General features: G+C 39.1%; 2 protein-coding genes and 1 long non-coding RNA gene across 3 annotated transcripts; 1 reads left to right on the top strand and 2 right to left on the bottom strand.

Annotated features, from left to right (window-relative positions):
- Window positions 1-2,132: 2,132 nt before the first annotated feature.
- Window positions 2,133-3,756, top strand: LOC136238189 (uncharacterized). The gene is made up of 3 exons (XR_010692844.1): window positions 2,133-2,477; window positions 3,501-3,565; window positions 3,610-3,756. It is a non-coding gene; the product is annotated as an uncharacterized lncRNA (long non-coding RNA).
- Window positions 3,757-16,282: 12,526 nt separating this feature from the next.
- On the bottom strand, window positions 16,283-17,880 carry LOC136238182 (52 kDa repressor of the inhibitor of the protein kinase-like). Its single transcript, XM_066028530.1, has 2 exons — window positions 16,504-17,880; window positions 16,283-16,402 (listed from the first exon to the last, which is right to left on the bottom strand). Exons 1-2 carry the CDS (start codon window positions 17,813-17,815, stop codon window positions 16,371-16,373), a joined length of 1,344 nt encoding a protein of 447 aa, XP_065884602.1. The 5' UTR covers window positions 17,816-17,880; the 3' UTR covers window positions 16,283-16,370.
- A 7,266-nt stretch (window positions 17,881-25,146) lies between these two features.
- LOC136237743 (uncharacterized) lies at window positions 25,147-26,052 on the bottom strand. The gene has a single exon (XM_066027956.1). It carries the CDS (start codon window positions 26,050-26,052, stop codon window positions 25,147-25,149), a length of 906 nt encoding a protein of 301 aa, XP_065884028.1.
- Between the last annotated feature and the right edge of the window lie 630 nt (window positions 26,053-26,682).

Genomic DNA, 26,682 nt, shown 5'->3' on the forward strand with positions numbered 1-26,682 from the left:
GCAAATGGGTTTTTCCCCCTTCGAGTAACAGATTTTGAGACCCTGGCCAGAGTGCTAGTTAATGAGATTGTGTGTTGATATGGAGTGCCAACATACCTCCACAGTGATCCAGGGTCTAACCTAAACAGTGAAGTGATTACTAGTTTGTGTAAGCAGTTGGGCATTGACTGAACTAGAACAACGGCGTACCATCCACAGGCAAACGGGCAAGTAGAAAGATTTAATCGTACATTAGAAGCTATGCTATCTAAAGTTGTTAGTGAAGATTGGGACAGTCACTTGCCCAAAGTGCTGTTTGCATATCGAACCTCCATTCATGAATCCACTGGATTTACACCTTTTCTTGTTAACTATGGGTGCTCTTCTACATCAAATTAAAGCCCTTCTTGTCCATAGTAGGATATTAAAAAAATAGAAACCTATACTCATAAGTGATTCTAAGGGGAACCCCTCTCCCACCCCGCTAAAATAAATTTTGAAAAATCTTGGGAAACAGTTGCAGCATATAGATTGGCATTGTTAGTTTTAGCAGTTCCCATGTTTTTAGCACCAATTTTAGGCTACTTTTAAGTCTTCAAATTGCAAAAATCCTACAGCACAACCCCCAGGCCCCCACTGAAATTCTACTTTATACTACAGCATCCATGCTGTGCCCCCTGTATGCCAGCTCTAGAAATGCCACTGCCTATACTCAACCATAGATAATATATACTACCTACATATAACGCTCATCTAAGTGCCTTGATGTATTATATTATCCACATGATTATTATTAGTCCACTATTTCTTTAGATCAACATTATTAAACCTGTGTAGCTAACTCAGTATATATAGTCCATTGGTAGCTACCGGTATTATATGGACCTTATGCTTGATAGATACAGCTGCTCTATCAAAAATAGTAGTACTTGCTTTTTAATGCATCTTGTGTTGTTCACTCAGAAAATAATGATTAATTTCATAATATAAAGTAGTAAGAGAGTGTGTCCAACAGGAGTACATTCCACTGGGTGAGGTGAGTATCAACACTTTGTTCTATAGTGTGCAAGGATTTCCCATGTTCAACACCACTCAACACCTATCAGCAGTTCACTATCACCAGTAAAAGTGTTTGTATGGGCTACATTGGTAGTAGGACACTCTCCCTTAGTACTATACGAACTCTTGATAAAAGCATATGAGAAGTTGCTACTAAAGTAAAATTCCCTTGTTGTGTCTGCTGATGGGGCACTGGAACTTGTAGTCTTGATTCAGGTCATAGCTACATTATAAATATTTTTCATTAGGTAGAAAATAGAAATCCAAGATTGGAAATTTTGGCAAGAGTATTTTAAGTCATTGGTCCAAATTAAGAAAGTTATTGGTTGACATTTCATATTAATATCAAATATTTTCTCGTATTGGTCTCAATAGGAGTATTGAATTCAAGACTAGAAAAATAATACATTGTTTCTGTGATTTATTAGAGGCAGCCACAGAAAGGTTTTCAACTCACTACTGAGAATACTTACAGTGTTGGGCAAGTTACTTTTTAAATGTAACTAGTTACATATTACTTGCAACTGAACTATTTAGTTACAGTTACATATTACCCATAAAATAAAGTAACTATAATAATACTACATATTATATTACTTTGTATCCACAGCCTTAAGCTGTCACGTGTGAAACTACCACCTTATCACGTGACATGATTTTGTTGTTGGACAATGTACAAATCTTGGTTATAAGTAAGAAGCTGGTGAATAAGCTTCATTCAGTAGGCTTTGATACTTCATTGTGGCTAGGCGTTACTCAGAGGATAACTAACGAGATTAGTAACTTCGTTACTTGTAGTAATAATATTATGTAATATTAGACCAGTTACAGTAACTATATTACTTAGGTAACGCGTTACATTTGTAAGTAAAGTAACTAGTTATATTACCTGTTTTCATAGCATATTTCGTTATATTACTTAGGTACCACAAAAGTAATAATATTGTTAGGCGCAATCTGTGAATTTGCGCAGTTTATAAATTGCGCTGCACATTTCGTGAATTCATAAAATGCACAACAATTTATAAATTGCGCAGGTATCGTGCTGCCATATGGCAAGGCAAGATGCGACATGTACAGCCTGTTGTATCGGTTGCCGACCTACTGTCGTTCCGAGTGTTGGATCACGAGATTTCCTCGTGGCAGTGTATGCGAGGTGTGAATTTCACTATGAGTTTGTGAGGTACGTCAAAAGAGGGTCACAGAGAGCCGGCTATTCGAAAGGTTCTGTAGAGGAAAATATCTTGGTCCCAATCACACCTCCAAAAAGCAAAACAAAACAGTAACGGAGGAGAAGGTGCAGAAGATCATGTTTGATATCAGACCGTTTTGAATGGAGTGGAAAGAAGTGATGCTCTAATTAGCCCTGCCTTTCATTACTACAACAAAGAGGTTTGTTTTGTTAAACTACCCAGAGCTGAAGTTGGAACAAACAAAGGGTAAGAAACTTTGTGCCTGCCCTTCTCAAAATTTAGTAATCACAGAATGAGAATGACCATCATTTAGTTACAACAGTTGAGAAATTTTATGACATAGTAGAGCATGTGCATTCAACTGAAAATGGACATGTAGACTACAAGAAAATACTTGCAGAGATATGGAAGTATAGTGAATTATGTATGCTATCATATTCTCAAGCATCACAAAAATTTATAGCCACTAGTCATACGTTGTGGAGATGGGTGATACCAATATTCTGTACTGAACAAGTAGTCCAGTTCCCAAGTTTGTAATAATGCCAAGTTGTGAAGGACAAGTCAGGCTGGATTTTAGCTGATATTTTTGCAAGAGACCAAACCTTTGTGGTCCCCATCGACCTATCAATTTATGGAACCCACCTATCAATTTTCTGATATATTAGTTTGCAAAAAGATTGCAACACTCTAATAGAATAGTCATTTGTTCTAATAGAGCAGTCAGTAAGTGATCTCAGAAGGAATCTGTAGGGGTATGTCTCCAGACCCCCTAGTAAGACCATGTGTGTATTTTGCACATGGTACTCAGCTTTACAACTACCTGGAACAGACCCCCTGCTACGGGCTTGATTTCTTCACTGTTCAACGTTGCTTGGTACCTTAATTTGGCATACTGCAGTACGTATAATGAGAACATCATGGACCTACTTGAGTCCTCCTTTATGTATCTTTGCTGACAGCGGAAGGTATTGATTTGTGGTAGCTAGCACCATGTAATGGCTTCCCTAAAAAATTATTATAATTACGCACCTATTAATTGCTTCAGCAATCAGTTCGATATACATCATCACATTGTGTCATTTGTACCATTAAGTAAACATGTACGTGTTTGTTCATGTTGTGGTAAAATGTATCTATATTAGCTTAAATAACCTTCTTGATGAATAGTTGGATTTCTTGGTGAACCTGCAAATTTATTTTCATCGTCTGTTGTATTATACCGATGAGTTATGATGTGTCACATGCATTATAATGTTTGTTATTTAGAATCATTGGATGACTATTGTCAATCTTGTGGAATGATTAGTTTGGATGATGATACAACTGACATGGTGAGGTCTAGTTATGCATACAAATTACTGTATGGATTCCATAGGTCAGGTGCAATAGTTGCTCATGGGGGTACCATGAACGGTGTTTAGGAAGACATGTGGTTATAGCCAGGTAAGATGAAAATGGATACAACTTTTCTGGGTCTTGCTGTTCATCAAATGGAGCTGTACCTTTGTAACTCATGTATTGGAGCATATTTAGCTATATGTGTAACACAGCATACCTGATTCCAAACACTATATGTTTGCACTAATAACTGTATTACACAGAGGTGACATTATGTAGCTAACCACATGTTGAGTTACATCTGGATACATGGGATAATGTGAGAGTGAAACTAACTACGTGTACCATTTAAGGCTGTACATTAAAGATAAGATGTTGGACTTGAGTTACAATGTACCAAACCTTATGTGCTGATATGCATTTCATTACTGGTGCAGCATGTGCAGTGTTTGCATGTGCTGGACAACTGCTAGGAAAAGTAAAACATGCAGGCTGGACTGTGCCCATCAATATCAGCTGGTCAAAACGAATGGCTTAGCCTACCACAAATGCTGTAGTATACGCAGCGCAACACTGAGAGAGAAAGACAGTACACCTTATCCAGGCCAGCTGCAGAGTACGCAAAGGAACCTTGGAGGGAGAGATAGTCTACAATATACTCGACAATATAGGTAGAATGCGTCTTTATCCATGTCCCTTCAGCTAGTAAAAGGGGGTAAAAGAAGCCTGTCATTCCTCCCTGTGATACGTACTTGAATAGGCCAAGAACGTAACGGCGGTACCCAGTTCATAAAATGCGCAGCTCTTACGGTAGTTCACAAACTGCGCAACAATTTATAAATTGTTGCGCATTTTATGAATTCACAAAATGCGCAGCGCAATTTATAAACTGTGCAAATTCACAGATTGCGCTTAACAATATTACGTAATGCGTTACATAAGTAACACGTTACTCCCAACACTGAATACTTATAATGACAATGCTTAGTCTACTGTGCTCAGTGTTTCAATTCTGCATTTCATTGATCATCACATTTGTGACCCACTCTGACAAAACCAGGCTTATCGTCTATTTAAAAGTATCGAGAAATGCCGGTTTTAAGTATTTAGTGCGTTGTAGCTCGCCAATGGTTGAAGCTATGTGTACGAAATTTTCACATGTTTTCCACCAATTCCTTATCTTCCAGAGCATCCACTGTGCAAGTAGCCAACAACTAAGTTTCCCGCCACTTTAGATAGTTTTTAAACCGAGGTTGACTGTATCAGGCGAGCTGCAAATTGGGTGGGAGGTGGGGGGGCCTGTAAGGCGGGCAAGGGTGTTCCAAAAATTGAAAAGGAAGGCCAAGGGATGAATTAGGCCAGGTTTTGAGCCATTGGTCTCAAAACTGGCTAAAATGAAGCAGAGGCACTCATTCAACACCACAGAGCTGTACAGCCACATACAGTCATTCCCAGGCTGACCAGGGCTCCATTAAGGCCCCACACCACACGTACGGATCACCACTGGGCTTGGGAAAAGCAACCAGCAAAACCAAGTCTAGCTGATTTTAAATGTGGAATTAGATAGTTTATTCATGTAGCTGTGTGTCCTGGATGAAAAATCGAATCTGCTGACATGGGCGATAACTCCGGTTTTCTCAGACTGGGTCACATTTATTGTTGATATGGCTGCATATCTGTTTCTCACACACTTTACAAATTTCCACCTCCTTTTAACTTAGCTAATATAGGCCAGCTGATTTTCCTCTTTCTAATTGCAACATCAGCTATAATAAAAGTGAAACCATAATAGTGATTATCTGGCAGCTCATTCAGCAGAAAATGGTACATAATGTAACAAGACTTGCCTTGTCATGTATTAATTAATTGGAAGCTTCTTTTTTGACATCAGGAAGTAAACCATTACTAAGAACACAATCCTTAGCCTACAATTAATATTTCGTTACTAATAACAGCTAAACCCACAATCGATCCTTTGTTATTTCGATCCACTGCTTTGATCACCATAGATGCCGCTCTTAAATTGCAAGGACATATCCCTGGGACATATTCAGCAATAATAAGCTACAAGCTTGATTTTAAAAAAGTGTTCCGTTCTGTGTTTCCGTGGTTTAGCCCTGATTCTGTTCCGCCTCGTTTCTGTTCCATTCTGTCGATTAGCTAGACCCCACCCGATTTTTGCAAACAAATACCAGAATGGTTGATACACCAGTGAGACAGTCTCCAACAGTAAGGATACGAAGCTTATAAACACCTAACAATACGACTATCTCTCCCAGTAAACGCATAGAGCAATCCAATGCATGAAATAGACACTCACGTGATCAAAATTTAAATCACGGAAAATACAACCATAATCCATTCCAATTACTTTAAAATTGAAATCAAATGGCAATCAGTTTCTATGCATTAGGTTCAGCATCTCAATCATCCCAGCAGTCTAAGACTCTCCCTATGATGTCATCACACACCTACACTGGCCTTAGACCACGCCTGAGTGAACAATTAACACAAATATTTACAAAAGTAGCGCACTGCATGGTTCCTGTTCACAAGTGAAAGTGATTTCATGGGCATTTCCGCGATTTGAATTTCGATCACGTGAGTGCTAGCCAGGGGAAAAAATCACGTGAGTGCCTATTTCATGTCTTGGATTGCTCTATGCGTTTACTGGGTGAGATAGCCGTATTGTTAGGTGTTTATAAGCTTCGCATCCTTGCTGTTGAAGACTGTCTCACTGATATATCAAGTATTTGTTTGCAAAAATCGCGTTCGTTTTGGCCGAATTTCAGCATATAGATGGCTAACTAGCTTCAATTATAACCATACTCCGCATGCAGGTACTTTACCTAGTACTGGTTATTGCTGACCCACGGCGCAGTTGCTGTTCTGCTTGTCCTGTGCTCCAGAGGAAGAAACATTTTGTTTGTCGCCAAAAAGCAGCACAGATCGTGCTGCCACCAGAAACTGACCAATTAAATCAAACCACCGATACTTTCAGTTGATGATAGACTACTTGAACAATGTTGAGGGTGAATATCGTGGCATACAAAGAACCCTACGAACCGCTGCAACCATCTAATATCTATGCTGCAACGAACACGTGATTTTAAGACATTTGTATCGTTTTCTACCAGAAGAAAGTGACAAACTTGGCTGCTTCAAGTTACACTTAGCCTATAAGCTAACACATGACAATAGTTAAGTAGTTGATTGAAGGATATCGATTTTTCGCGTTGCGAGCAGGCTCTGATGTGGTAGTCTCGCGTGGCCAGACCGGTGGGGGAAAAAAAGCGGTCAGGCCGTGGGTCCGTGTATTGGTTTCCCCACCCATAGACCCAATACACTTAAAAAGCGGTCTGGCCACGCGAGACTACTGATGTGGCACTCACCATCTTTGTACATTATACTTAATTGAGGTCTGTAGCTAGCTACACAATATATCCATGCAATCATGACTAACCGATAATTCGTTCCCCCAGCTGGAGCGTTCCCTATTGTCTCAATCTCTTCAGTTTCAACAATAGTCCAGTACATTTGTCCATCGACCAATGTTGTCGTAGCGAGGAACAGCAGTAACACTACTACTTGAGATTGGCGGTGAGGTTTCATCATATACTATCGGGTAAGTTATATAGCTACTTACGGCTCAGTGCAAATGCTGCCCGGGCACCATTCAGTATGGCACGATATCTGCCAGTTTCAGGTTATTAACTAGTCTGGCGGCGCCCGCCCTCCGCATTGGTATGCTTAGCATAGTGGATTTGTTCCGGATTACCAAAAACTGGTGCAACCAATCAGAACGCTCCATGTTTAATCAGTACATTTTTGTGTATGTTACGTCAAAAGAATGAATTAACAGTACTGAATAAACAAAAGGAGTTAGCTAACAAAGAACAAAGAGAAGAAAGTGTTATATCGGGAAGGGCTTTTCGCCTTGATTGATACGCGAAAAACCCATGTTACGCTCTGATTTCCTAGGTAGGGAGACATGTGTATTCTATAAAAGTAGACCAATCCGCCTTTGCCTGTGTAAAGTTGAAGAAAGTTCAATGTCTCTGCCACAGTTTGGGTGAGGCACTTCCGTTAAGGCTATTTTCATTACGTCATTACATTCAAATTAAATTCCTCCAGAACAACTCTGTGATACTAGTTCTTCGATTAACACTTTTAAATCATTATTAGATAGTCATTTAATTGATTCAAGATTTATTTTTGTATAAGTTATTTAATTGATTCAAGAGTTATTTTTGTATAATTACTGCATTGATCGGGTATGTAGGCTGTGCCTTTACCCGTATTTAATCATAATCATAATCATAATCATACTAAGCATACCAGACCCTTACTCCATGCGAAGGGGCGGGCGCCGCCAGACTAGTTATTAACGGGTAAGCGGGGGTAACTTGGTGGGGAGTCAGTCGTGACTGTAGCAGACCAACAGAAGCCAGCAAAGTGCTTGTTGACTGTTTAACTTGGACCACCTTGTACAGGCACTTAGCCTTTTGTGTACCTTGTCATTGACGAAATTGATAATAATAATAATAATAACTTCATGCATACTCTAGCTATGCCAGACTGATCTGTCACATTCTCACAGGAAAAGGCGCAATGGAATTAGCTATCACTACCAGAGAAGTATGCCATGAAATGTCTATATGGTTTTTTCATGAAATGTTAAATCTCCCCTATGAAATGTACCGTGAAAGTCAATTCATGGTATGGCATGGGTTGTTTCATGGGCCATGAAATGTGTCTCCAGATCAGATTATCATGGTAATTTCATGACATTTCAGAGATTTCATAGGTGCAGTACCCATGAAACGTTAAAATTCATGGGATAAACCATAGGTATTTTCATGGGTATTTCATGGTTATTTTCATGCACTGTATCTGGTAGTGTATACGTAGTTTATTCTTATTTAATTTTTTGGATTACTTCGCCACATATTTAAAGACAGTTACTGCTTGGAGACTAGGAAGAATCTGTATGTTTCAGTGATTAGATGTACTTTAATGTATTGTTCTTGCTTGTGGAAGCCCTATTTACTATCTGATATTGAACTGTTAGAAAGAGTACAAAGGAGGGCAACCAAATAAATATTCTTAATGACTACACCAGTAACTACAAAGAAAGGCTTTTGAGACTGAAACTTCTTTCACTCATGTATATTTACGATTTAGCCGACATCATGTTTTTTTATAAAATCAGTAAAATTTCCATCTGAGAAGTTCAACATATTAAACTTTGTAGAATTTATCTCTGGACCCACAAGATCAGCAGGATATAAACTCAGGCACATGATAGCATCTAAAAACAGTGTAATGAATTCCTACTTCTACCATATACCCAGATTGTGGAACAGCTTACCATTAATTGACCTATCCCAAACCCTCCATACTATCAAATTCAAACTCAAAAATTATTTTTGGAATCATTTCGTTAACAATTTTGACAGTATAGTAATCTATGTACTTTTTATTTCCATTGCCCCTGTTCCAAATTTTTAAACATTCCAGCTAACTCCTACAAACTATTTTATTCTTTAACTTGTACTCTTTATAGCTACCAGGCTTGTTGTAATTACCCACCGAAAGTAATCAGTACAATTACGATTACTTTTTGAAGCCAGTCTAATGATTACAATTACAATTACTTCAGTATGTAAATAATGATTAATAATTACAATTACTTTTCAATCACTACTGTACATGCAGGGTTAGAGCTGGGTGATATACTGGTATTGTTAATAATCTGTGATATTTAAGTCATACTGGTTTTGATACCGCCTGCTTTTTTTAATACCGCCTGGCACTATGGCCTCCCTGTGGGCTAACGCTTGTTTCATCCCATATTTAGAAGGTAACCAGACATGTGACAATTAATGTTTGTAGGCAGGTGCTGATGTAGTCAGCTAACCGAACTATGTAAACAAGTTTGTTAGTGGTAGTTTGTACCTGAGGCTTGCTGAGCTACCATGGGTATTTGGTGCTTTTGTTGTGATAAATGGCAGTTACTTTAATACCAATCACTACCAGATACAGTGCATGAAATACCCATGAAAATACCTATGGTTTATCCCATGAATTTTAACGTTTCATGGGTACTGCACCTATGAAATCTCTGCAATGCCATGAAATTACCATGATAATCTGATCTGGAAACACATTTCATGGCCCATGAACAGGGCCGCCCACAGGGGGGGGGCAACTGGGGCATTTTGCCCCGGGCCCCAGCCTGAAAGGGGCCCCAGGAGGCCCCATGAATACCTGTTTAAAAGATCGATATACTCTAATAGAGCAGTCAGATCTAAATACTCTAATAGAGCAATCACAGTATTCTTCAGAGGAGCAGTGTAGCAAGCTTATAGATAAGGAGATATGGTTGGTGATGGGTAGTTATTGTCATTGCCAGCAGGTTGTGACCTTTTTTTTTTTTTTTTTGGTCTTCAACTTACAACTTGGGTGAAGGGCCCCACTTTAACTCTTTGCCCTGGGCCCCTTAATTTCTCTGGGCGGCCCTGCCCATGAAACAACCCATGGCATACCATGAATTGACTTTCACGGTACATTTCATAGGGGAGATTTAACATTTCATGAAAAAAACCAGACATTTCATGGCATACTTCTCTGGTAGTGAATAGCTTTTACATTAATACTGATACTTTTTATGGAAGGTATACGTTTGCTATTTTTCAATACCCCCCAGCACTAATTGGGGTATTAATGCTGGGTACTTACTTACAGTTCTCCAGCATGAATCTTAAGGTACGTCTATTAACTCTTCAAACTTTTTTGGTAAGTCTACATATTTTGGCCTGAGAACATTGCCACTATGGTTGGATACACACTCAAATGTTGCTGCTATTCTTTGCTATTGTACTTAAAATGGGGGTATTTATTTACTTTTATCTTCCAAAATTTTAAAGGGCTTTCATCCTTTGTAAACTCTGTGTCATCCAGATACATTTAAATGTTTCTCTACTATTGAACATTATGTACCCCATCAGGGGCGTAGCCAGCCAATATTTGATGGTTGGGCATAACATCAACTTAGTTAACTACACACACGAGAAACACGCTCACTTTTATGTGAGACATTATCAAAGAAAAATGAAAAGTGTATGCACACATGGTCTACACCTACCTATGCTATAGTGTAAACAAATGCTGCTTGTATGCATGCAAACATTTACTAGCTATATGCTATTCTATTAAACTTGTAGGGCAGGAATCCACCGACGATCGTCGTAGTGGAGCATCACGTGACATCAAACTACTGAACCTAGATCTACAAGAACCAACAATGTAAACTGTTTATCACATATTTACTACAATCAACTGGCAGTATAGCTTACAGACCAACCACCACAGTGATATGTAATGCTTTTTCAAGTAAACGCCACATGGCCCAAAATGAAGACCGGGGGCGCTAATTTATGAACTATAGTGAATCTTATCACAAATATCGGCATGCCAAGAAAGCTTAACTTCGTCCCAGACTTATTGTAAAGGATCTGGTGTAAACCACAACTCGGTTAATCAGTACAGATTGTGCACGTGACACTTTATAATGACGTGACCTTTCCTCCATTTCCAGCTCCATTTGCATATGCCATTATTGTTATCTAGAAGAGTACGTTTTCCCATTTTCTTTCATCAGCAGTAAGTTAGGCTATACGGTACTTTCCTTATCAAAAAATACGCTTAGTGACAAGTCCACTGAAACGAAATCTTTTGCTGCCAGCACCATCCACACTGATCCTACTGACGATTATCACTCACTGTGAATTAGATATACAGTTTGACTCCATTTTAAATTTCGAATTTAAACCGCCAAGGAGCGTGGCACGTGCGGCTACATGAACTATAATTATAGGGACTTCCTAAGTAGTAATGGATCACGTGATAAACCATCTATCTCGATCTCTTCTTCGAAGTCATGATTCAACAAATGAGGTATACGTTTACGCTTTACAGTATTAAAGTTGGGTTGTTTTGTGTGCTGCTGTGAATCTTCGCATGGATCTTAAGCTACTTGTGATGGTTGGGCAAAAGTTTGTGATGGTTGGGCAAGAAACTGTGATGGTTGGGCAAATGCCCGCCCATGCCCACCCTTGGCTACGCCACTGTATCCCATACTGTACATAAAATGTTTAACTATATGGTCAACAAATACATGACATAATTTCAATAATTTACTGTAGCTACATGGGCCACATGTTATACACATGGGATTGTGTACATAGTTTAGTCAAGTTATGGAGTAGTACTTTTATATAGCATAACTTTGGTTACTTAAATTTAATTACATAATGACTATTGACTGAACAGCTAATTACAATTACAATTACCATTACTTTTATGCTCAGTGAGCAATTACAATTATAATTACAATTACTTGAAAATTGCTAATGATTAGTAATTAATTACAACTACGATTACAATAAGCCTGATAGCTACCCCTTGTGATTATTATTTGTAGTTATATAGCTTATTGTAATTTGTAAGTAATTAATTATGGCTACCAGTGCAAGACACTGGTAGACCTTCAGTTCTGTAATTTAATCGTTAGCTATAAGCTCTTATATTGTTTAATTTTGTTTATTGATCTGTACAGTTCTGTAAAGTATTAATAAATAAATAATAAATAAATCATTCCTCTGTACTATGGCAACAAAAATAATGCCACTGGCAGGGGCGGATCCAGAGTTTGGAAAAAGGGGTGCACTTGAAAGAGTACAGAGGCAATCTGCCAGATTCATTATGGCTGCATGACTTCTCGTGCACGTTTCAGCAGCGCATCCAACATGCTCATTGACCTTAACATTCCGCCCAGTTTAGAACACCGCGGACAAGTATCCAGTAGCTATCACCCTCCTCTACAAAATTCTTCATAATCTCATTGATATATCTCCTGTTGATTTAATCCCTGTCAGGCACTTCCAACACCAGAGGACATGACCAAAGATTCAAGGGCGTAAGCGAAAGGGGGTTCGGATGGTTCGGACGAAACCCCCTTTCAGAGGCAGAATTTTTAAAAATTAAAAATCACACCAAATCTTACAGGCCTGGAGCTCTCCGGTAGCTATTTGCCTACTGGCACTCCTCTGTACTACTCTTGAGGGTCACCACATTAATGCTGAACCATTGCAAATAATATCTATTGAATCACGTGATTACTTGCGCACGTGATGCATGATTGAAATGGCGCGAGTGTAACGGCGAAGGACTGTTCAATGGTTGGTAGAGACATATTACAAGGTAGCAGCTGCTAAACTTGAGTGGTCGTGTTATACATGTGTCAGGTTAGCACAAACTGTGAATTGTTGATGTATAATACCGAATGGTTTGTTTATTTGTTACCGTCCTGTAAGAGTTTTCGAATCTATTATTCGTGAGGGAATGTTAGAACATTTGTTTAACAACAATTTGATGTCACCATGTCAACACGGATTCCTCCCTCGCAAGTCTTGTATGACACAGTTACTGTGTGCACTTGATGATTGGACAGAGACTTTGGACAGTGGTAATTCAGTAGATGTTTTGTACCTTGACTTTAAGAAGGCTTTTGACTCTGTTCCTCATGAAAGGTTGCTCAAGAAGATTTATGCGTATGGTTTTAGAGGTGATCTGTTTAATTGGATACAAGACTTTTTGAAAGGACGCAGACAAAGAGTTTCTGTGAATGGTTCAATGTCTGGTTGGAGTGATGTAATAAGTGGAATACCTCAAGGATCAGTCTTGGGTCCTCTCTTCTTTGCAATTTTCATCAATGATCTGCCATCATTATTAAGGAATAAAGTTCTTTTATTTGCAGATGACACAAAAATATATTCCAGCATTAGTCGTGCTAACCCAATATCCTCCCTGCAAGATGATATTAATGCTTGCATTGAATGGTCAGTAATGTGGCAGTTGCCTTTCAACATTTCTAAATGTAAAATACTACATATAGGTCAGTTTAATCCAAGATATTGTTATAAGATGGATGGGATGGACATTGTTAAGGTAAATGAGGAAAAGGATTTGGGGGTGTTGATTGATTGCAATCTCAAGTTTCATAGTCAGTGTTCGGCAGTGGTTAATAAGGCTAATAGACTTCTTGGCCTTATTAAACAGACCTTTTCGGATATTTCTGTAGATTTATTTACATGTTTATACAAATCAATAGTACGTCCTATTTTAGAATATGGTAACTTGGTTTGGGGACCTTACTATAAAACAGACATCCAAAAATTAGAAAAAATCCAACGGAAAGCAACTAGAATGATCAAATCTATAAGAAATCTTGACTACGAGGAACGATTGAAAGTACTTAACTTGCCATCATTACATTATAGACGTTATAGAGGTGACATGATTGCTGTCTACAATATGCTACATGATAAGTATGATACAGACCATTCTGATTTTTTTACTTTTTCACCCATTACCCATACCAGAGGTCATACATTTAAGCTATTTAAATATTTTTCAAGAACAGATGCCAGGAAATATTTTTTTACAAGAAGAGTTGTTGAACCATGGAATAATTTACCCCAAGAAGTAGCATGTGCAGCATCAGTTGATGATTTTAAGAAATTGATTGACCAATATTCATCTAACACTATGTATAAATGTATGTAATTAGTCTACTTGTACTTTTTTTACCTGTTGATCAGGTGTAACAGGCTGTTTAGCCTTATAAATTACCTGTAATAAATAATAATAATAATAATAATAATAATGTTGTGGGCACATGATGTATCGAACATATTGGAGTACAAGTCTGAAGTTGACCATCGACAGGAGGGCCAATAATGTATAGCTGGAAAGAAGTATTGTAACTCGAGTGTGGAGGGCTTCCGTGTGCTAGAAATTGGAAGTTGGCTGTCAGTATGCTGTCCGCCGGGAAGTGAAGATTAGTTAGTTTTACAATAGGTTTATAGTTGCATAAACAGCAGTGTGTAGTTAGTAGTCAGATGCACAAACAGCACCTTTTAATGTTACTGCCTAAGGGCACGTTTTGTGTGTGCATCATTTTCGTTCACTCATGGTCTAGGGGAAGCACCCAGGCATTTCCCTTAAGACATTCCACTTTAAATCCGAACCCCCCTCAAAAAAATCCTGGCTACGCCCCTGATGAAGGACAATAGCAATTGAGTGAAAAGTACCAAAGCTTTTCACAAAATCAGTCAAGAGGGCACCTCAGAACCAAGGGGCAAGACAGGAATTAAGTTTACCAGCAAGCAAGGCATTAATACATTTGTCAGGTTGGGTAAATAGTCAGAAGCAGGTGGGAAAGTTGAACCACATACAGCATCCAAAAGTGCTGAGGATGAAAAGCTGAACTACCATGCGAGGTTCCTTTAATGAAATGATCACAGAGTATTCAAAATTGCTGAAGGGTGGAGTGGCTGGTATGAAACTACATATTTAAAGTTTTGTACCTGTAATATATATAACTATATTATGAAATGGTGCAGCCGAAATTCAGTCTAGTTTTATGAAGCTCCATTAATATAAGTTTCAGTGCATGGTGACCATCTCCTTGGCTGCTCACATGGCCCATTACATGAGCATCCAGCACCATGATGCTCTAGTAACTGTTATATGCCATGTCCTGCTTCAGGACTACCCTGGAACAAAGCATCACCTCTCTGCTGGGTCATTCATGTCCTGGGGACATTTACCACCCTGATTTCTTTATAGCTTACACTGCTTCTCGGGCTAGGGTGGCTGCTGCTGCCAGCGAGGCAGAGGCTAAGGGCAACCACTATTTAGAAACTGTCAGAGGTGATTCGTATATTTCTGTAGTTTGTGAGGGGCATCTGCATGGATTCAGTGGAATGATGAATTAGATCATTTCATCTAGTGGTCACCTCTTTGAAATGACACCTCCTAATCCAGACCACTTCTTTACCAACTTAATGCCTAAATTAGGTTTTATAGTTAGGAGAACATCACATTAATATCTCAACAATTGAGATTAGCTGCACTGGCAAACTGCTGACTTTATCTTTACCTAACTATAATACATACTCAGGGGTGGATCCAGGATTTTTAGAAGGGGGGGTCTAAAGGTAAGAGTCACTGCACAGTGTGCGAAGTGCGAAGCACGAGCATTCTAGGGGGGTCTGGGGGCATGCCCCCCCAGGAAAATTTTGAAAATTCAACCCTCTGAGATTGAATTTGATGCAATCTGACACAAATTTATGGCCTGGTATGAGTACACATTAAAGATCCATATATTATACTAATGTACTTTGATTGAATGACTATTGACTGTCTTATTATGTTATTGTTATGTATACAGTGTATTTTATTATAGGTAGCTACAGCCTAGTGGATTACTACTATGTCATTTGAATTGTCCCCATGCAGGTAAATTACAACAGAAGTTTCCTTGGCTGTCGAGTGGCAAACTCCTCAACTACTTCATCAGCCTCAAGTGGAATTTGATGATGATACTGCATCATTGCTAGCCCATTTAGTCTTTCTTGTGTCATAGTACTCCTTAAAGAAGTTTTGATTAATCGGAGCATACTGATGGATCTTTCACATTCACAACTAGTGACTGGAACAGTGGCAGCGAGTGTCAACAACGTATAAATGTTAGGATACAAATCCTTGTCAAGCTGTTTTAATGCCTTCTCAGGGGTGTTTAAGGCTTCTGCATCAGCTTTACATGTTTCTGACGACCAGTAGTTTTTCCATAACTCTAATTCCGCGGAAAAGCCCCTAGATAGAGGTAAATCATCCTCATAAAACTTTATTAAATCATCAAAATCTGTATTCTTGGTCTTTGTGAGGTTTTTAATTAGTTCTGATGGTAAAAGTTGAGCAAACTGTAAGAGAAATTGAGATGAAGACTCTGTAAACCGAACATTTAGTTCACTGATCAGGTGATCTAGCATAGGAATTGTTGTTGTGTGCTTATAATACTCACTGGGACTATCGGATGGAAGGTTTTGCCTGTTTTGCTGTCTGTTAGTAACTCTTGGTACCGATTCTTCAATTCCGACACTCTGACATAATACTGTAACTTCATTGTATATTTGTGAATGAAATCTCTCCACATCACACCTTTGCTTAACCAAAGTAGATTTCACATTCTGAATATCTCTGTGAGCCCGAATTGCATCGACATAGCGACCTTGAAGCTTCACGGATAGCCCTTTGATGTATGACAGCACATTCTGTGTAGCCACCAAAGCTATGACAAATGAAAATCTGAACACTGTAAAAAACAGTGACTGGGAATCTGATTTGGTTTCAGCATTCCATTCTGCTGGAGAACTGTTGGCTATTTCCTCCAAGCAGCATACTATTGGCATAAATAAATCCATAAAACTTTCAAAAGCCTCATGTCGCTCAATCCAGCGAGTACGACACATCTCCTTTATCTTCCTACGCTTTTCATTGGCAAACAGATTGTCAATCCACTTCTCCAAAGCCAACTGCCTTTTTGGAGAATTGCTAAAAAATCGTGATACTTTATCAGCTGACTGCATCATATTGCTGATTTCTCTGATAGTGCAAGATTTGACCACACAGAGATTTAGTCTGTGTGAAGCACAGTGAGTGTACAATGCTTTAGGGTGTTTTGCAGTTATACAAGCAGCTGCACCTTTAGATTTCCCAGCCATAGCTCCAGCTCCATCGTATGCTTGACCACGAAGAAATTGCAACTGCAATTGCCATTTTTCTAGTTGTGAAAGTATGTCATCGGCAATTGCTTGTCCAGTAACCCCCGAGACACATTTATGAAATCCCATAAACACTTCTGTTGGAGATCCTTCATCAACATAGTGGATGCTAATTGATAGCTGCTCATCATTGGCCACATCTGTAGCTTCATCTGCTAGGACAGAAAAATAACATGCGTGACGAATCTTCTCTAAAATTTTGTTACGAATTAGGTCACCACAAATTGAAATGAGATCATTTTGAATAGTTTTACTGGTGTATATAGCATTGCCAGCAGCAGATTCAAGATGATTTGAAAGAACTTTATCACCAGCCTGTACACGAAACTTGAGCAAACCAAGAAAATTACCATGATTGTTGTTTGGATTTTCTTCAACAGAAGGTCTATCATCGCGGTGACCACGAAAAGCAAGGCCTTGCCTTCCACAAAAAATTACTGTCTCTGCTATTGATCGGAGCTTCAGTCTGTTCTCTGCTGCTGTCTTGCTGTTTGCGGTGTTTAGTTGGAAATCTATTCTTGCATCAAGGTTTTCCATACTTCTAGCAAACATATTTGCATCTTGTACTGCATTTTGATGAGTTTTGTTTCCTTTAGAATTTCCAAGGCCATGAAAATGCTTCCCCAATAGCTCCGTGGCTTTTTTAAAATTAGCGAAGGGCCTGGTTACAAAAACACCAAGTTCCTTCACAGTTGGCTCGGTCTTACCAAATAGAACACAATACTTACAGTATCCTCCACTTTGTGACTCAGAATATACCAAGCCAGGATTTTTCTCTAGCCATCTGTGTTGGAAATGTCGATGAATCTTGTTAATCACATGAGTGGGAAATTTGTAGTTGATAGAAGGAACATAATGCCTTTTCAACAGAAAATGTTTTTGTTGATCTGTGAGATTGATTCGAGATTTTAATTGTGCAATCTTTCCAAAATCCCCACTACTTATTACATCCTGAATAGCTAATTGAGTCTGGTCATTACCAGCACTAGCAGACTGTTGGGCATCACAAGTGGGAAGATCACTGCTGTTAGCAATCTCTGACTGAGTGGACCATAATAGATGACTGGTGGTGTCAACTGCAACGTCATCATTGCTACTAGTGTTATGCCCCTCTAGATCATTTTCCGACTCTCTGTCTGAATTGCTCTCCTCACTCAGTACAATGGCCTGGTCATCTTGCTGTGAAGATTCCTCTTCTGAATCCAACACAATCACATCATCATCAGAAATTGTTTTGTCATCAGCCTCGAGTTCGTCATCAACACTACCAGTGCTGTGACAATACAAAGTACATAACTATACTGTAGGTTTTAAATTACCTAGCTAGCGTAAGTACATTGCAATACTAGTTACAATTAGCTATATGATACACGATGATGCGTTAAAATTAGTTTTGCGGATTATCTAGCAATTCATAGAAGCCTTAAAAATATAATTAGCGGCGAAGCCACACAGTAGCTCAGCTGGCGTGCAGCTGCGTGTCGGCCTCGTTGCGCTATAACTAACCTTGTACACGTGGACGTTGTATCTGTAAAATAACGTTGCAAATTGGCTTTCTTTGTCACTGGCAATGTCTCAGAAATCCGTCCACAAACGTTGCTAGCCTCGTCACTACTCCTGTAACGCTTTGCAGCCATATCGCACGTGAGTAATAGCCAACGCTTAATTAATTTTCATTGTGCGCTTATTAGTAAGCGCCTATAAAATATATATCCTGAAGGGAGGGTCTCCAGACCCCAAAGACCCCCCCCTGATACTGTACATGGTAATGTTAGGCAAAAGGAAAGGTTTTAAACACAGGAAAAGTAGTTATTTCTGTGCATTTGGCAGTTTTTATTGTTGTATCATATCATGCATTTTTCACTCCAAGCATGTGGTATACAATGCAGGGGCGTAGCCAGCCAATATTTGATGGTTAGGCATAACAACTTAATTACACACAACACGTTCACTTTCATGTGAGACATTATCAAAAGAAAAGTGTATGCACACAAGGCCTACAGTTACCTATGCTATAGTGTAAACAAATGTTGCTTGCATGCATGCAAACATTTACTAGCTATAGCTATACTATTCTTTTAAACTTGTAGGGCATGCATCGATCATCGTAGCAGAGCATCACGTGACATCAAACTGCTGAACCTACAAGAACCAACAATGTAAACAGTTCATCACATATTTACTAACAATCAACTGGCAGTATAGCTTACAGACCAACCACCACAGCGATATGCAATGTTTTTTTCAAGTAAATGCCACGTGACCCCAAATGAAGGCCGGGGGTGCTAATTTATGAACTATAATGAGTCAGCATGCCAAGAAAGCTTCATCCCAGACTTATAGCACCCAATGTACATTTTGCATGAATCTGGTGTAAACCACAACTCGGTTAGTCAGTACAAATTGTGCACGTGACACTTTATAATGACTTCACCTTTTCTTCATTCCCAGCTTCATTTGCATATGCCATTATTGTTATCTAGAAGAGTGCGATTTCCCCGTTTTCTTTTATTAGCAGTAAGTTAGGCCATAGATAACAGACACCCCTACTATGGTTAGGCTATACGGTATTTTCCTTATAAAATAAAAAAGAACGCTTGACAAGTCCACTGAAACGAAATCTTTTGCTGCCAGCACCATCGAAACTGAATCCTACTGACGATTATCACTCGGCACTGTGACTTAGAAATACAGTACCACGACTATAGTGTACCACCGTTGAAACCGGGTCGGGTCAACCGGGTCACATTTACTCTTTTTACAACTGTTCATGACATTACGTCACTTAACTACAAGCACCTGTAAATCGTGCGTAAGCACCTGGTATCACGTGAGGTCTAGTGGCGGCAAAGTTTAAACGTGATGGAGTGGTGTATTGGGCTAAAGAAACGTGGAAACTACTACAGTGGATTTGTGGAACGTTTAGAGCCAGTGTTACAATCACATAGGATTGCTACTACCACCACATGGGGAATACGCACTTCAATCACCCATGGCTGTACAAATGATGCTGGCAGCAAACAAGAGTTACTTGAGGATGGTGATGGAGAGAAGGAAAATGACCCATCAATGGTAGGGAATTATTTGTCATGATTTTATCTTGGTGATGGAGTTGGAAAATAAGTTAGCAGGTTTCAGAGGTGTGAGGGCCCAGTTCCCCTATGTACCTATAGCTCCTGGATTTCATGAGGGGCTGAAAAGCTAGTGGCTAGTCGTAAACAATGATTGGGCTAGTTGTAAAAATTAGACAAAGTAAAGCTATATACATACTAGCATTGGTACCTGCCCTACATGCAGGACCCACATTTTAATGTCGGGAACAGAGACCAAGCATTAAATACCAGCACTGCTCTATGTAGCTAAAGAACTTGTGCCATCATGTAAGTATACTGAAATTAACGATGCAAAACACTGAAGCTGTTTGTGGTTTAGACAGAAATGTGGCTCAATTATTCAGTGAGTCTTCCCTTCAATGTGCTGTAAAGCATTTGTACCCACAGGGACAACTAATGTGACATAGTGTCCTATAGTGCTGTGTAGCATGCATGTTGATAAAACCCAAGTGTTTAAACATCATCATTAATATATTTTTAATGTCCTGTAATAATAAATGTAATGTGTAGTGTGAAGCTAGTTGTTGTGTTACTCATAGTTATTACCAATAGCCAGTTAGTTAGTTAACAATAAATAGCAGAATAATAAATAGTAAGTACAACACACAATATATATATAGAGACAACCATACAACTACACATGATGTCATACATCATTACAGTATAAGTCAATTATAGCTAGCTAATACATTACACTTTGAAGGTTACATACAAAGTATGTGTGTGCATGTTGTTCAGTATTGGATCACACCACATCTTCCTTTCTTAAGTCTTAAGAATAGTTAAGTCTTTCAGGTGGTCTAATCTGTGTGCCAGTTTGAGATCTAGTGATTCGTCTGTCAGGATCACTTGTTTGGTGTGTATTAATTGTAGTTGTTTCGTCAGTAAGTCGTTCTGTAATATGAGATCGGTTCCTTCTAACTTTGCCGGATGGTGTGTCGACAATGTATGATCTTGGTGTGGTAGAGTTTGAAGTGATTGTACCTGGCACTTGTTTACCTTGGGAGTTTACCCATACATCTGTGTCTGCTGGAAGCTGTGCTGCAGATCTTACTCTATGGCGGCGATCATATTGCTCTTTCTGCTGTTCCTTATACTGCCTGTCCTCTGCAAAGCCTTGTAGATGTGGCCAGTTAGGAACTAGTTGGTTTGCAACTTGTGGTACATCTGTTCTCAACCGTCGCCCCATCAGGAGTTCAGCAGGACTCAAGAGGCACCATGGAAGTGGTGTAGCTCGGTAACTAAGGAGGGTCAAAGCCATATCGGAAGTCTGCCTTAGAAGACTTTTCACAGTCTTAACCATGCGTTCAGCAAGACCATTCCCTTGCGGGTAATAAGGACTGGATGTAACATGTTTGAATCCATAAGTTGAGGAGAATTGTTTCATCTCTGAAGAGTCATATTGGGGTCCATTATCACTTATAACTGTCTGAGGTATTCCATGTCGGGAGAAAATTGTCTTCATGGCACTTACAATGCTTGCAGAAGTGGTGGAATTTAGTTTGATGACTTCTGGATAACGTGAGTAGTAATCTACCACTAACAAATATGATTGTTTATTCAGTTCAAAGAGGTCTGTAGCCACTTTCTGCCAAGGATGTTTAGGCAGTTCTGAGCTGAGCATTGGTTCTCTGGCAGGAGGTGTAACTTTCACACAAATGGGGCATTGTTTGATGAATTGTTCCATTTGTGAAGATACTCCCGGCCACCACACCGAGGTTGTTACTCGAAGACGGCATCTCTCGATACCTTGGTGACCACAATGGATTTTACATAGGGTGTCATGTTGAAGCTTTGTAGGTACAACAATAGGAGCTCTGTAAAGGAGTAAAGAATCACAAACAGTCAGTTCATTTCTAACATTCCAGTACTTGCTAAGCTCTCCAGTAATAACATGTTTTTCTGGCCAAGTTTTTTGGCAGAATGTGATGAGTTTTGAGCAAATTGGGTCTTCTCTTTGAACTCTTCGATACTTGTCTAAACTGTCTTTCGTAGTTGGGAATTGAAAAGTGGTACTGGTCATTTGACTTTCAGTAAGCTCTGCAAGTTGTTGATCAGATTCTGAAAATTGTTGTGGTGAGTGAGAGAGAGTGTTGGCAGTGTAAAGTAACTTGCCTGGCACATGTGAAATTGTATAATCAAATTGCATTAAGCGGAGACGGAAATGGAGAATTCTTGGTGGCAAACTGTCTAGAAACTTTGAACCAAGGAGAGGAACAAGTGGTTTGTGGTCAGTTTCAATTTGAATTTTCATTCCTAAGATGTAATCAGAAAATCTTTCACAAGCCCATGTTGTGGCCAAAGCTTCTTTCTCTATTTGGACATATCTAGTTTCTGTTTCAGTCATAGATCTTGAAGCATAAGCCACAGGTTTCCACTGTTGGTTAGTTTTCTGCATGAGAACGGCACCTAGGCCATAGGCTGATGCATCTGCTGTGAGTTTTGTTTCAGCAGTAGGATCATACCAGGCCAGGACTGGGGTGGAGGTAAGCTCATGTTTTAACTTGTTAAAGGCGTCTGTTTGACTAGGACCCCAAGCCCAAACAGTTTTGGTACTAAGCAGTTCTCTTAGAGGTTGTGAAAGCTCTGCAATGTTTGGTGAAAATTTACCAAGTTGATTCACCATGCCAAGAAAACGTCGTAGCTCAGACACATTTGCTGGCTGTTTCATACTGCTGATAGCTGAGGTTTTCTTTGGATCAGGGGATACTCCATCTGAATTGATGACATGACCAAGGAATGTTATAGAATTCTTAGCAAATTCACATTTGTCTTTGTTGAGGGTTATGCCAGCATTTTGGATTCTGGTGAGAACGGCACCAAGATGGGTGTCATGCTCATGTTGGTTACTGCCATACACAAGAACATCGTCCATCAAGCATAACACTCCAGGAAGGCCATCAATTACCTCATTCATGCATTTCTGAAAGTGTTCAGGGGCACTTGATATGCCAAAGGGCATTTTGTTAAAGCAAAAACGGCCAAATGGGGTCACAAATGTAGTGAGGTGGCGAGATTTCTCTGCTAGGGGAATTTGCCAGAACCCACTGTTGGCATCCACTTTAGTGAAAAATTTAGCTCCAGAAAGTTGGGCAAGTGTGTCATCCACTTTTGGAAGAGGGTGAATCTCTCTTAGAACACTTGTGTTTAGAGGTTTTAAGTCTACACAAATTCTCACAGTTTTGTCTTTGTTTGGCATAACTACCATGCCCGCACACCATTGTGTGGGTGTGTCAACTTTGGATATCACCCCAATTGACTGCATACGGTCTAGTTCGTCTTTCACTTTTTGACAAAGTGGGAGTGGAACTTTTCTGGGAGTGTGAAGGGCAAATGGCTTAGCATCAGGCTTGAGTGTGATTTCAAACTGTTTTGTAAAAGATCCTAGCCCTGTGAAAAGGTTTGGAAATTTTTGGACAATTTCAGTTTGAGTTTGGTGAATTTGATTAACCTGAGCTAGTAAATGAAGTTGTTGAATAGCAGGTAAGCCCAACAAGTTGTGTTTTAGCTGCTGTAAGACATAAACTTCCTGATCACATTTGTGGTGTGTGGAGGACAAAGTTACAGTCAACTTACCCAGGACTTTAGTGGCTTCCTATCTGGCCCACACAGAGACTTGGTGGCTGGTTTAAGCACAACATTTCCAAGTCTGGTCATTGTCTCTTGGGTAACAGCTGTGACTTCTGCTCCAGTGTCTAATTTAAACATCACAGGTTGACCATTGATATCAATTGTAACAGGGACATTGGAAACAGTGGAAATTGAAAACTGAAACTGAAAAACTGGAACAGAAAAACTGAAACTGAAAAACTAAAATTGGTCAAAACTTCATATTAACAGGTACCTCTTAACAAAGACCACCTCTATAATAAGACCACCTATATAATAAGACTGCCTCTAAAATAAGACCACCTCATTATAGTAGTTATGTCAAGTAGGTCCAAAAATATAGCTAAGGTGTACTCATAATGTAATAAAGTATCAATCAATCAGACAGTACTTAAAAGTTGAAATGACAGCTGCAGGGTTGTACAAAAGGATATATCTTATCATGCCAAGACCTAAAGTCCATGGTCATGTCACAAATGAAAATGGAGCAATTGCATGCATAATTGAATTTGATAATGGATTTCTCATGAATATTATTGTGCATGATTTAGGAGTTGCATAGTTACAAAATCAACATTAATGATTCTTGACTTTGTGTCTTAATAATTGTTAGGCACACGTAATAAGCATCCTCGAAGACTTAAAAACCTGAGGTGACATCAGTAATTACCGAGGCGTAGGTAAATATTGACAGGTTTTTAAATCCTCGAAGACACCTATCACGAGTGTCCAACTATTACCAAGACACAAAGTCCAAGATCATTAATTTAACTATGCAACTCTTAAATAATGCACAATTCATGAGAAATCCAGTATCAGCAGAGTAATTGTGCATGCAATTACCCCCATTTTCATTGTGACATGACAATGGACTTTAGTTCTTGGTATGGTAAGATAGTGTATCCTTATGTACAACCCTGCAGCTGTAGTTTTATCTTTTAAGTACTGTCTGATTGATTGATACTTTATTACATTATGAGTACACCTAATGGCCTTTTTGTTGGACCTACTTGATATAATGAGGTAGTCTTATTAGAGGCGGTCTTATTATACAGGTGGTCTTATTACAGAGGTGGTCTTTGTTAAGAGGTACCTGTTAATATGAAGTTTTGACCAATTTTAGTTTTTCAGTTTCAGTTTTTCCGTTTCAGTTTTTCAGTTTCAGTTTTCAGTTTCAGTTTTCAATTTCCACTGTTTCCAATGTCCCATTGTAACATTCCAGGTGGAGCCTTTCCTAGACTCTATGGCATCAAGATAGATCACATCTAGGTCTTCATCTGGCTCTTGACTGTCTGAAGTCATTTCATGAACATGTTTTGACAGACATTGGCTACTGTAGTGGCCCTTCTTCTTGCACTTGTGGCAAACTGAGTCTCTAGCTGGGCAAGTACTGCGAGGATGAGGTTTGTTTCCACAGCGGATACATTTGTGTTTTTGAGTTTGTTTGTCTCTGTTCAATGTAGCACCTTTAGTAGGAAGGGATTTAAATTTCCTGCTTTTCACATGGTCAACTGATGATTGTGGTTTGGTGGTTTGATTTAGGAATACTTGCTGCTGTTGTACAGCTTCTCTTTGGCGTACCATCTGCATAGCTTTGTCTAGGGTCAAGGTAGAATCCATCTGCAGACGCTCAGAGAGTACAGTGTTACGGATCCCCACAACTAGGCGATCTCTGATCATTTGGGAAGCCAAATCTCCATATTCACAGTTTTCTACCAAGCTGTAGAGTATGGTGATGTACTCTTCTGCGGATTCTTCTGGTAATTGGTTCCTGCGGTTAAATCTAGCTCTCTCAAATATGACATTTTTGCAAATCTTGAAGTAACCATTAACAACAGTTTCATACTTTTGTCTCTCTTCTGATGTGATGTGGGTAGAGGCTAATACGCTCTCTGCTTCTTCACCCAAACAGTAGAGTAGAGTGCTGATTTGCTTAGCTTCACTCTTTTCTTCTGACAAACCAGATGCAAGTCGGAACTGTTCAAATCTTCTCAACCACTGTGGCCATTCATCTGGTTTTCGGAAGTTGAATGCTGCTGGGGGCTTTAGCGATATGTTGCTTGCCATCCCACTTCTCACACCATGTAGTGTGAAGCTAGTTGCTGTATTACTCGCAGTTATTACCAATAGCCAGTTAGTTAGTTAACACAATAAATAGCAGAATAATAAATAGTAAGTACAACACACAATATATATAGAGACAACCATACAACTACACATGATGTCATACATCATTACAGTATAAGTCAATTATAGCTAGCTAATACATTACACTTAGAAGGTTACATATATACAAAGTATGTGTGTGCATGTTGTTCAGTATTGGATCACATCGTTGTGTTACTTGGCACTTCATCAAGTAATGCAATTCCAGTCTCAGGTTAGGGCTGGTGGTAAAAAGAAGTATTTTAGCCACTAGGTTTCATAAATGAAATTTATGTTACACTCTATGGTGAATATATAATCATGCTTGTATTTTACATTTTCAGATGAAACCTTCAAAGCTCTATTGGACCCACAAATTTGGTGATACAGTTGCAGAGTTTAATAATACACCCTTTACAATAGTGAGGACTCAGTATTTAGATTGCCAGCATGGTAGGCATTACTTTAAAAAGTATGAACGCAAGTCTGATAGAGTTTGCTTGCAATCGACTCGCAAGTTTGGTTGTCCAGCACATGTAGTCATAAAAGAAT

The sequence above is a fragment of the Dysidea avara genome, chromosome 11 (genome assembly GCF_963678975.1).
Source record: "Dysidea avara chromosome 11, odDysAvar1.4, whole genome shotgun sequence".
Classification (NCBI taxonomy): Eukaryota; Metazoa; Porifera; class Demospongiae; order Dictyoceratida; family Dysideidae; genus Dysidea; species Dysidea avara.